General features: G+C 35.6%; 1 protein-coding gene across 1 annotated transcript in view; it reads left to right on the top strand.

Moving 5' to 3' along the window:
• The window catches only part of LOC127835721 (uncharacterized), a 54,289-nt gene that overhangs the window by 19,476 nt on the left and 21,390 nt on the right, over positions 1 to 13,423 (top strand). Inside the window, exons 8-10 of the mRNA XM_052362158.1 lie at positions 20 to 185; positions 1,938 to 2,748; positions 2,853 to 2,912. Coding sequence (XP_052218118.1) covers positions 20 to 185; positions 1,938 to 2,748; positions 2,853 to 2,912 — 1,037 coding nt within the window. The remainder of the gene's footprint in view (positions 1 to 19; positions 186 to 1,937; positions 2,749 to 2,852; positions 2,913 to 13,423) is intronic.

Raw genomic sequence — 13,423 nt, 5'->3', positions numbered from 1 at the left:
TCAATTATATGCAATTCAGATATATAAGGATGGCAAAGCGAGCCACTTTGTAGATGCCCAGAACAAGGCCACCTCTAACTGGATGAGATACGTAAACTGTGCTTTGACGGCGGCAGATCAAAACCTTATAGCATTTCAGTACAGAGGAGGCATCTATTATTGCACATTGAAGCCCGTTTCACCAGGTATATTGGCATGTAATTTGTATAAAGATATGATTTCATTCTTCCCTTGTTGAAAACATTGACCTGATAAAACAGGGTCGAATAAACTAGTTGTTCTACGGAAACCGAAAGTACGCGCTGATTAAAATGTCTTAATATTTGACCTTTTACAAAATGTACATGCGAAGTTCCTGAGAAATGTTTTGTCAAACAAAATGATAGTAAAAGTTATAAATGTGTTTTAAATTCAAACAAAAATATGTCGATGAAGTGATCACGTTTGCCTTCAAATTTATTTACTCAAAACCGTTCAAATACGTTTTTTATATAAATAGAAAGGTTACACTCCACTAAAACACACTTATTTTCGGTCGTCTGCAATTGATTTCACTTTTCAATGAAATAACATTAAATCGAACAAACTAACACTGGACTTAAATGAAAACCCATATCCTTATTTGCAGGCGCAGCTGTTAATGTTCAGAATATTTAGTTTGTATGAAATAATTCATCGTGAAGTGTCACATTAAACTGTTCATCCATTTTCACAGACACTCGTTTCAGTCAACGAACTTGAACTTGAACAAAAATGAGTTTTTATGTTGATGTTGCATTTTGTTTCATTTCTAACAATAAACATATCTTCTTCTCGATTCATTTTTTATTTATCCTAATATTTTCAAAAGGAAGATACTAAAAGGAACAGTTGAATGTGGAAATATTTTTTACGTTACACAATCGGTAGTTATTCGGTCGTCAGGAATGTTGTGTACGTGTTGGAGGCCCGACTTGAATAAATATTTTGTCAATGTCAATTAATCGTTTGCCTTTGATAAAATGTGGTAAAGACATAATTTAAAATGAAGCAGGATAAATCGAATACATGGTTGGTACCGAGATAGAGAAAGGTTATCTGGTTCGGCCAGAAAAAAAATAGGGCGAGCTAAAGCTTTTTTTTAAGCCTCATCGGATACACTTTCTTAATCTCGGCATCAACCATGTATTCTCTATATTCAATGTGGGTTTGTCTTATTAGAGCCCTCTCACATTGACAAACGGCTTCGATTTCCTGCACCAGCGCATATGAGTTTGCATGCTTGTCACCATGCAGGAAACGTGTGGTTTTCTCCGGGTAAACTTATTTTTCCCACAGTTCAAGGCCACACAAATATTAACAACATTAGAATACATGTATTGAATAAAAAGTAGACCATTACAACTATAAATCAAACTTTCATCTTAAGTCTGAGTGCTGTCTGAGACACACTACATGTTCGCGAATAATGCAGCCTCAGGCATAGAAAGACCTTCTAAACGTCAATTTAAACTCAACACTGAACGTAAGGTATATAAAATAATTGAGAAACCTGCTTCTTACTATGTCGTGTTGGGTATGAGGCCATGTCACATGAATTGTAAGCACAAGAACAAATAATTGTGTCTTTTTCCACCTTGCCTTTCTATTCAAACATTCTGTTTAAATCCTAGAAAATTTGCAAATAGCAAGAAAAACATAACCAAATATTTTATCATGACTTTAAACTATAGTTCAGTCTAAGAAAAAAAACTAGAATATGTGGAGATAATAAAGAAACTGATAATTGAATGTAAAATGTAAAATAAACACATATGCACATTTTTTTTTCACAAATAAATGTGGTGCATAATTCAAAAAGAACTAGTAAAGACATTTAGTGTTTATTTAAACACGATTTGAAACACATTTGAGCATTTTTTATAAATGACGTGTTAATAATAATTCTATTGCTACAGATGAGGAAATGCTGGTCTGGTACGGAGATGAATTCGCAAGAGCACTTGGCATTTTCACAGACAATGTTACTAAAAACAGTGGTCACTTGAAAAGACACAAGAGGGTGCATATGGGAGACAGACTTTATAAGTGTGAGGTGTGTTCTTATGCATGTAACAAGAGTAACCGATTGAAGACACATGTGAGGCTACATACAGGAGAAAGACCGTTTAAGTGTGATGTGTGTGGTTATGCATGTAACCAGAGCAGTGGCTTGAAGAGACATATGATGAAACATACAGGAGAGAGACTTTACAAGTGTGAGGTGTGTGCGTATGCTTGTTACGAAAGTGGTGACTTGGAGAGACACATTAGGATACATACAGGATTGAGACCGTACAAGTGTAAGGTTTGTGATTATGCATTTAACCGGAGAGATTGCTTGACAAAACACATGATTATACATACAGGAGAGAGACCGTACAAGTGTGAGTTGTGCGGTTATGCATTTAATTTGAGTGATAACTTGAAGACACACATGAGGATACATACAGGAGAAAGACCATACAAATGTGAGGTGTGTGATTATGCATGTAACAAGAGAGATAACTTGAAAAAACACATGAGGATACATACAGATGAGAGACCGTACAAGTGTGAGTTGTGCGGTTGTGCATTTAATTGGAGTAATAACTTGAAGACACACATGAGAAGACATACAGGAGAGAGACCGTATAAATGTGAGGTATGTGGTTATGAATTTAAACAGGCTTGTGACTTGAAGAGACATTTGAAGATACATACAGAAAAGAGACTGTACAAGTGTGATTAGTGTGGTTATGTAATCTTAGAGGTAACTTTAAGACTCACATTAGGATACATACAGGAGAGAGACCGTACAATTGAGAGGTGTGTGACTATTCATGTAAACATAGTGGTTCCTTGACGACACACATGAAGATACATTCAGGAGAGAGACCGTTCAAGTGTGATGGGTGTGGCTATTCATGTTAACATGGTCGTCACGTGAAAAAACACACGAGAATACATACAAGAGAGAAACAAGTGTGAGGTGTGTGTACACTTTTAAGAAGTGTTGTGACTTAAGACTCACTTGATGATACATTCAGGAGAAAAACTGTACAAATGTGTGGTTCTGCAACTAACACGAGTGGTAACTTGTAGAAGCACATGAGGATACAGAACTGAAGCAATATTTAAAACATGAAAATATCACAAATCTCTGAAATAAGAAGCGTAAGGGCTTTAATATTTTGCAAGTAACGCCCATGGAGCGTAAAATGGCCATGCCCTGGGTTTCTTAGGATTGATATAAGCTTTTATAGTAAGATAACTAAAAAAAAGATGTAACATTTGAAAGTTAAATTATTTTGTGGTCCTCTACCAAGTTTGGTAAAAAAAATTGCGGTGTCGTGAATCTATATTGTTTAAACAATACGTATATTGTGAGCACTTGAAGAAATCTTTCTCTCTAAAACTATAAGGCCAAGAGGTTTGGTATTTGGCATGTAACATTGAGGTTATGTACCAAAACAGGCCAATGTGGTCTAAACTGGCACATTCTGGTTGTAACCCGTGTTCCATATATGTAGAAAAACTGAAAACATCGCTGTAACCCCTATGCACAAGGGTTTGGTAGTTAGCATGGTACATGGCATGGTGGTCTTCTACCAAGTTTATATAAATGGTGCCCCTTATTTAAAATTTGCAACACCGTGTGGTAACTTGTTTCTCGTACAGTATACTAGGGACAACTTTACAAAAACTTCTCTTTAACTGCAAGGCACGAAGTTTGATATGTTCCTCAACCAAGTTTTTAAAGATTGTGCCCATGTGGTTTAAGTTGACATTGTGGTTACGTTGTTTGAATTAAATATTTGTCAAGTTTAAATGTGATTGTGGTCGGTCACGTTTTATTATATGGTTAGAGTGAAACATAGTGTAGGATAGTATAAATATAACGATTACTCAAGTTATGTGCATTAACTTTAAATGTTAATAACAATGCTAGAATCACATACGAAGGGCCAGTTTATGCAGGTGCGGTACCGGCGCACGCTCAAATACTTTGCTTAACGATTGACCAGCCTGTAAATGTCTTAGTGTACATCAATGTGTTTTCTAAAATCATTTGCTTACCAAAAATAAACACAATGTTAGTTTTTCCCAATCATACTGGTCAGAGAAAAATAAATAAAGCGCAAACAAGTATGCATGTATTATATACACGTGCGTCAAGATGCACCACCATCCGCACATGGTTAAGAAGTATCAGAGCGTCGTGGATGAATAATTTTAATTCATCAGATATTCTATGTAGTAAATTATCTCAAACAACACTACATAAAAGTTGATACCTTAAGCCGTTGTTTAAGACATTAAAGTTTTCCGATGTGTTTTTTTAAGCATAGGATGAAACTTGCATAACAATTTTGATTATATTCTTTATATAAAACAAATATACTTTGATGGCATGTTTTAAATATATGATGATTCAATTACAAATTGCTTTATTTGAAGGAAGGCTATCCGTCTTAAACAAGTCGTTCTTGCGACACAAACATTTTCAGTTATAAGGAAGTATTGACTGTTTTCCGTAATGAGATTCTTGATTGTTTATACAAAAACGCGATAAAAAAAGGATTTTAATAGTCGCAGGAATGATGGTCGATTCTAACTGTGTTATTTAGGGGCTGCACATTGTTTATCAATTTATTTCTTGTCATCATAACCTTATTGAATATGCATCCCGTTTTTATTCGAATATACGAAAAAGCATACACTTATTGCGCAACCGGTGTTACAGTAAAAACAAATTTGCGTAAAACTAAACTGCCGCGTACGTCCGTAAAACAGAAAAAGCAAACACTGTAACGTCCTTGAGGACGAATTTCATTTTTTACGTTAATGCCTAATGTGTATTTATTTACGTAAGAAATATATAAAGAAATATCATTGGAAGAACAAAGACATGATTTAGTTTATTGACCTCTTTGCAGACAATGAAAAATATGAAAAAGGTGTACGAAATCTATATCTTTGTGTTTTTGAAGCTTTTAAATTCAGAGCTCACTTGCATAATCAATAATTTCACCCCTTGTACATCCATTCATTTATTTATCTACTTAATATACAAATACAAAATACAATGAAGTGTATAGACATTGTTAGAAGAATTGAGTTTTTGATCTATGTTTTTTAGCTCACCTGATTGCTCAGGTACAAACATTTTGACATCCTCGTTTTGTCAAAAAATATAAAGACAACAACAGAACCTAATTATTCAATCGTTCCGCATTGTAATGCTTTTTTACCCTTTAGCGCCCTTTTCATACTCGAGATGTGCGTTCAAAAGCGCTTTATATTATTCCCTGATCACTGGGTCAATCAGGGGTGTGATTTTTCCGCGGATTTCCGCGGATCTGGTTGTCCCGGATGTCACTTCTGAGATTTGCGTAAATTCGTTTAAAAAAATGTGGGGGAGAGGGGCTACCACCGATTCCGCGGACGTATATCATAAGGGGCCCGAAATATCCGCGGCCCTTGAAATCTCTCCGCATTTTACACTGGTAGATTCTGCCTAAGCATTTTTAAAACGAGCTATATAATTGGCTGTCGTTTCCCAATCTTCCAATTAAAATCTTGTTCTTAAAATGCGCTCTGTGATTTGTTTGCAAATGGCGCCGTTGTGAAGAGAAAATTAAGATTATTGAAATAACAAATAGCAGTCGAATAAACGACTGACATCACCTAGTCTGATAGGAATAATGAAATGTGTTTGTCAAAAAAAAGACTACGTTTTAGATACAAGCAACACATATTTTGTTAAGAAATGTGCCCACTGAATTTGTGTCACGGAAATCAGTGTTTGCAAATTGGAGTGTAGTCTACTCGCGAAGTAAAACAATTTAGAGAGTATCGTTCGAACATGGACATAGACAAACATGATTTGATTTTTATATGTCTGTGGGTCTGTGTATAATCAGATTCATATGCATATTCTGCTTTATTATGTTTGTCACGCTGTTCAGTTAACTAAAATAGCTTTGAACTGAGTGAAGATGTGAAATGCAAGATATTGAAAGGTAAACAAGTTAAATATATTAATTTAACTCGGTTAATACATCATTAACACCAGAAGAACACTCAAGTGTGTTGGTGTATATTTAGTCTATTAACTGTCATTCAATACATTGAAAAACTGCTGCTATTGATCACAATAAATACTTACTTAACTGTTTACTTTGCATCCTCAGAATGATTAATGTGAAGTTTAACAGGTTTTTATAAAGAAATATTGTTATGAAGTTCAAAAAGTTTTTTATTTTAATGTCTGTTTTTATGTTTGTTATTGCGTTATGCGCGCCATTCGCGTAGTCAAAATCAGTCAACAGAATTTTCCTCCCCTCTGACTTTGCCTCAATCACACCCCTGGTCATAAGTCGTCCGTGAACATCTTGGCGCAGTATGCACTATGCAGCCACGGCACATTGGCTTATTTTTCTCACTGGTACCCATTTGTACAATTATGCTTTATAATTTTCATGTTTGTAAATTGTCAAAACATGGATATACTAGATATTTTCGAGCGTATTTAATGTTAAGTATTCCTCTTTCCTCGCAAATATCATAACTACAACTAAAATTTGCCAATCTGAAACATTTTTTTTTCAATTTTGTCAATTAACCAAAACGTGAAAAGGTCCCTTTAATGAGTTGATTACAAAACTTGCATTTAAAAAGTATAGTGTAACATGCAGTTGTTGTTCAAGAAAGGATGTCAACTGATCCAGATAGGTTGGATGTGTTTGCATTCCTAAAATAGAAGTTATATAGTTCCGATATTTTCACCGCAGATGTTACATACGTTAGTGTATATTCGATTAGTTATAATATTTATGCTTTGTCAATCGTACAATTTGTTATCCTACAGTTTCCATAAATCGTATTGCAGGGTCTTATTTAAAGATCAAAGGTTAATTTTTGCCATAAAACAGTCTGTTCAAGAATGTTACTCAACAAATTAATTCACTAACAATGTTCAAAATGTGGTGAAACTTTCTTGTATCTTGCCAATAGACTTTCATCGTATTCGGCGCTCTCGTTATTTCATGCAGGGATTTTCCCGAGCACTAAAATAACAGCGGTATCGGAGCTATTGACAACAGCACAGCAGTGTTGTAAAATTCTCAAAGAACTATGTATGAATTTGAAATTTATTTTATTTTCCACAAACAACACATATTATTGTGACTGAATAAAAAACTGTAGTAAAAGATGATTTTATAGCCAACTTAGTCAGTTATAGTAATGCATTTAACTTCTACTGTTAAAAAACACACACCTGCATGAACAATAATTTCATCATTACAATTGATTGACCAAAAAAGTGAATACTTGACTGGACGTAAACTAGAAACTTTGTCAATTTATACAGTTTAGAAAAAAATACACATTATTATATTAGTAGATATCATCCTTCATTGTATGTTGATTACTTTTGTTTAACTCAATGTAATTTATCTAATAGTAATGCAGATTGCCCCAGGAAAATGTATGTAGGGTTGTATTGACTGATGTGAAAACAACAGAACTTGTTTAAAGATTGTAATTTTTTATAACATATCTCGAGATAAATTCACTAACAAAACTACAATATTTGTGATAGTTCTTAGTAGTTATAATAACAATTCAAACATATATATTTTAAATGTTTGTCTTCCTCTTGGGATCGAACAAAGAATCTTTAGAAGCAAAAGCCATAACTGAATTTGTAACGCAGTTAAAAAACTATAACAGCAAAACGCGTATTTGCTAAATTATCGATGAAAAGTTTTAAAAACGCTTTATAAGTGTTATGATTTCAACTGGTGATTATTAATAAATGAAAAATTTAAGAAAAATAAAATTGTAAACTTGTTTCTCAGGGTATTATTTTAATTCTGTCAATATACTGCATTAATTCTTGTTTGCATTTTTGACAAATCCTTTGAAAATTGATATTTTTCCGAAGTGTGAACCCCTCCGTTTAATGCTGACCTTGCTTTGGACAACCTTTCCTTTACAATCAATCATTTTATGCATTATGAATATGAGCAAATTGCAAGTGTGAATTCGCAAAACGCATGGCATTCTTGCCTTCCATGGAAACGGTTTGACATGGAAGCATATAAGGTCAAAACGTATTTTTTACATTAAGACCTATTTATTTAACCTGAATTTCATCGACAATCTAATTCTTAATGGAACACTCTCGAGTCTGTTTGCTGGGTAGAACACGTCATTGGTGTCTTTGGCAGATCTAAAGAATGCTCCCACAGTGGGGAATGAACACGTGGCTGTCGGCTTTTGCGATCCAAGCCTTTTTATGCCAAAATACCATACGTTTTCTTCCCAAATATTAAAATTCATGGTAAAACTGAACAACAACAGAACACAAAACACATAAATAAATGCATATACAAGCATATATTGTAAACAAATTTGTTAACGAATGATTCATTGATATTTTAAGTTGAAACGTATCCAGTATTTAATTACATTTATCAGATATAATGTATATCGGTGTATTCAAAATTTGAATCGGACAGTTTATGTTGAATGAATTAAGCTTTTATTAGTACATAACTAGAGCTCAAAGTTCTTCCTCGTAAAGCATAAAGCATGTAAAAATAATGCCCCACGTATGTCCATAAAATCGAGTTCAATCAACCTAACACAACGACAAAAACACAATACATATTACCATCGACATCAATTTGCGTGCCTCTTTGAAAATGCTCAAAATAAATACTGGCTAACAACCCGTTGATAAACCCGAAAGCGGAAGTTTTGAATTTGCAATTCAATCTATCGTATGGAGGTTTCAGAATAAGTCGATGTATCACGATTGGTTGTTTAGACGCGCACTCAATCGTGCGGAGGATTCCGGAGATAGGCGATGCATATTTTAACACTCGGAATACTCGTAGATGTCCATTGCAAAAACTTACACATTTTCATGAACCGTTGAAGTGTTTGAAACTTGGGGTACTATCATTATTCTGCGAGCACACCAAAACACGTAAGTGTTTTTAATTTGCGCATTTGTAAAACATATTTAATCTTTGTGTGTTTATTGTGTTAAAAAGTGCCGCCTTAATTCCATGCTGCGAGTTTACATGAAAAAAGATGGGTAAAAAGCTGTGGGTTTGATAATTGCAACAAGCGAATCTGGAAGAGCATTTGTTTAATATGTATAAGAATAGGCCTCCTAGATCTTTCCCTCGGTGGTCAGATTTCTCTTCGAGTATCTGTACCACATATCGCCGAATTAGTAATCCATGTGGACCTACGTATGGCATCGGACCCGTCCGGTTACCTTCATAGCCTGGGCCTGGTACCAAAACATAGAAGGACCTCTTATTGTCGGCTTCCCTCATGTTTAACCAACGGTGCCACTCCTAAAAGGAAAAAAAAACAAGCAAATTCGTTGAATTGATATCCTCCGCCAAACTAGAGCTTTGTCACAGATGTAAGCATTTTTTTCAAGATACCAAGGGCCATAACTCCGTTATAAACGTATGATGTACAATGCCATTTGGCATGCATCATCGTCTTATCCAAACATATACTCCTACCAAGTTTCAATGAAATCGGCCAAAGTACTTCCAAGATATGGCTCCGGACACAAAAGTGCCGGACGGACGGAAGGACGGACGGACGGACAACGCCAAAACAATATCCCTCCGCCTTTGGCGGGGGATAACAAAATACTAATCAGTTACCATAAATTTAATGCATTTCCTTTGAGTGAACTGAATGACCTTACATACAACGAGTTCAAACACATTCGATCATTAAATACCTTCTGTATCATTGTTCGTCATAACGATATACCGGTACATGGACCAGTCTACCGGGACCAAACGATGCTTTCCAGCCATGATAAATGAACATAGTCAAAGATGGCTTCGTGATGATTAACAAATGCCCGTTCAGCAAGCTTGGACTAATTAAAACCTTGGTAAGTACAATATTTTAGTATAAAAAGAATTAATTCACTGTTAAATTACTGCATTCACTAGTACTTATTTACTTGGGTGAATGCATAGTGTACATATTAAGTGCTACTGTTTAATGCGCGTGGAATCTGTATTCCGCGCAGAAATTGAATAGCTATTTACTTCCTCAGCAACGAATGGGCGGCCTGGCGTCTCTCGAACATCACATGAAGACCCACTTCTTTGATCTGCCTCAGAACAGCCTGGCGCAAATAAAATGCTCATATTATAATTTGGGCTACGGGGAAACGCGCCATAAGCCCTGTCATAGTAATGAAATATTAAATGTAAAGATTGCATTAAGATTTGGCGTGTACCTTTTACATAATTTCACATTAAATAACGCTACTCACTTTACTATATGATTACAAAAACTTAAATATGATAACATATTGAATGACGTTACTTAAGCTATTGCATGATTGAAAAGGGTACATCGATTTTATCTCGAAGTCATTCACATATTTTTGACTAGTGGGTTATCATAGACCTAAAATGTTACGAAATATGGCGACAGTCTTCTTTTCTTCTTGTGACATCATGACAAGATCAATGAATCTAAATATCGCAAAAAGGCGTACGTGTAATGACAGCAGTTGATAAAACGGCTTTCGGCCGGCGTGGAAAGTGTCGTTGGACTGCTGGAGTCTTTTGAGCTGTTCGGTGTTAAAAAACTCTATCAATTTTTTTTATAGTATATTTGTTCAATTAAAAGTATTAGGAGGAATGACCTTCAATAATTCATATCAAAACGCAACTCCAATTCGAAGGATGTTGGGTATATTTGACAATGCTTCTCTTGGTCGCGGTTTAGGATTTACATCACAGTCTGCGGCTTTGGAGGGTTGCAGTTTGTGGCGCTGAAAACTTGTATATCCTATTTTGCTATTTGTTATGCGGACACCAATCCAAATCTTCGCCATGGCGATGGTTTATTTTATAATGTTTGTTACCTCCAGTTCAACTTATTAATAGTCTTTACCTGCAGTCTCAATTGCACAGTTAATTTCTGGTGTGTGATAAATAATCGCAACATATAAGATTTAAAGCTATATATAGTTTGCATACTGTATAGTCAGAAATAGAGGTATTATATGAAATCTTCATGTTTGAAAAAAAAGCGTTTAAGTTTTCGTCAAATGGAATATATGTCAAATCACATTTATTTACTGATATTTGGTAACAGCTGATACGTCTACATTGAATTGCATGAATACTTAAATAAGTATATATCTTTTTATCTTACTTTTACCTTCGGAACCAGACTGCGTGTTGCTACCGATTTGAAAGGTGACCGTATTGACCCATTTAGAAATCCTGCTTCCGGCGAAATGTAAACAAAGAATATTCGACGTTAAATTTGCCATAAAACTACTCTTTGCATAAACAAATCAACGCTATTTCTTAAATGAGCATTTATTTATAACCGAATGATATGAATGCGGGTCAGAATGGTATATATACTTGACGAACCAGACCATGACGGACCAATTTATTTGTCAGGGCCGGTCCAGAGAAAAACAAATGCAGGGGGGGGGGGGGGGGGGGGGGCGGCGGCCACAAGAAGTCAGTGTACAATGAACGGTCATATATCAATACGTTAACACTTAATATAGGTGATTTCAACATAAATAAGTAAATATAAAACGCTGTATGTTAAAGGTGTTTAATTTTTATTAGCTCATCTATTTTTTGAAAAAAAATTATGAGCTATTGTCATCACCTTGGCGTCGGCGTCGGCGTCCGGTTAAGTTTTGCGTTTAGGTCCACTTTTCTCAGAAAGTATCAATGCTATTGCATTCAAACTTGGTACACTTACTTACTATCATGAGGGGACTGGGCAGGCAAAGTTAGATAACTCTGGCGTGCATTTTGACTGAATTATGTGCCCTTTTTATACTTAGAAAATTGAAAATTTTGGTTAAGTTTTGCGTTTAGGTCCACTTTTTTCAGAAAGTATCAATGCTATTGCATTCAAACTTGGTACACTTACTTACTATCATGAGGGGACTGGGCAGGCAAAGTTAGATAACTCTGGCGTGCATTTTGACAGAATTATGTGCCCTTTTTATACTTAGAAAATTGAAAATTTTGGTTAAGTTTTGTGTTAAGGTCCATTTTATTCCTTAAGTATCAAAGCTATTGCTTTCATACTTGCAAGACTTACTAACTACCGTAAGGGGACTGTGCAGGCAAAGTTATGTAACTCTGACTGGCATTTGGACGGAATTATGGGCCCTTTATACTTAGAAAATTGAAAGTTTGGTTAAGTTTTGTGTTTTGGTCCACTTTACCCCTAAAGTATCATAGATATTGCTTTCATACTTGGAACACTCGCAAACTATCATAAGGGTACAGTAAAAGGACAAGTTGCATAACTCTGGATGTCATTTTTACGGAATTATGGCCCTTTTTTGACTTTGAATATATGGTTAAATTTTGTGTTTCGATCCACTTTACTTCTTAAGTATCAAGGCTATTGCTTTCAAACTTCAAATACTTTCATGCTATCATGAGGTTACTGTACCTGGCAAGTTGAATTTTACCTTGACCTTTGAATGACCTTGACTCTCAAGGTCAAATTATTAAATTTCTCTAAAATTGCTATAACTTCTTTATTTATGATTAGATTTGATTGATACTTTGACAAAACTACTCTTACCTGACATACCACAATAGACTCCACCCAAACCATCGCCCGTGCCCCCCCCCCCCCCCCCAACCCCCCCCCCCCTATTTTTTTTTTTTTTTTTTTTTTTTTTTTTTTAAGATCATCTCACAAATGACCACCACACCCTCACACTATACCCCCACCCCACCCCCTCCCCAATTTTTTTTTTAAACGGTTAAAAAACAAAACTATTTATTTTGATTTTTTATGTTTGAAATACCGTCCAACCATCGCACCCAAGAATCCGCCCCCCACCCCCCCCTCCCCCCACCGAATCCCCCCCCCCCATTTTTTTTTTTTTTTTTTTTTTTTTTTAAGATCATCTCACAAATTACCAACACACCCTCACACTATACCCCCCACCTCACCCCCCCCCCCCAATTTTTTTTTATGAAACGGTTAAAAAACACAAATATTTATTTTTATTATTTTATGTTTGAAATACCGTCCAACCATCGCACCCAAGAATCCCCCCCACCCCCCCCCACCCCCCCCCACCCCCCCACCCCCCCCCACCCCCCCACCCCCGATTTTTTTTTTTCCTTTTTTTCGCATTTTTGGAAGAAAATGTAATAAATGTCCACACCCCCACACAATGCACCGCTCTTCACTCCACCCCTCCCTCCTTTGTGATTGAAAATGAGAGTCCCTTCACCTTTAAAAAGAAAATAGATGAGCGGTCTGCACCCGCAAGGCGGTGCTCTTGTTTAAAATTGTAATTGACATTCAACAGTACAACAAGTAACAAATACACTGTGGCTCCGAATCGTAG

This window comes from Dreissena polymorpha, chromosome 6, assembly GCF_020536995.1.
Source record: "Dreissena polymorpha isolate Duluth1 chromosome 6, UMN_Dpol_1.0, whole genome shotgun sequence".
Lineage (NCBI taxonomy): Eukaryota > Metazoa > Mollusca > Bivalvia > Myida > Dreissenidae > Dreissena > Dreissena polymorpha.
Note: the sequence above shows the minus strand (reverse complement) of the source record. Positions and strands in the feature narration are given on the sequence as shown.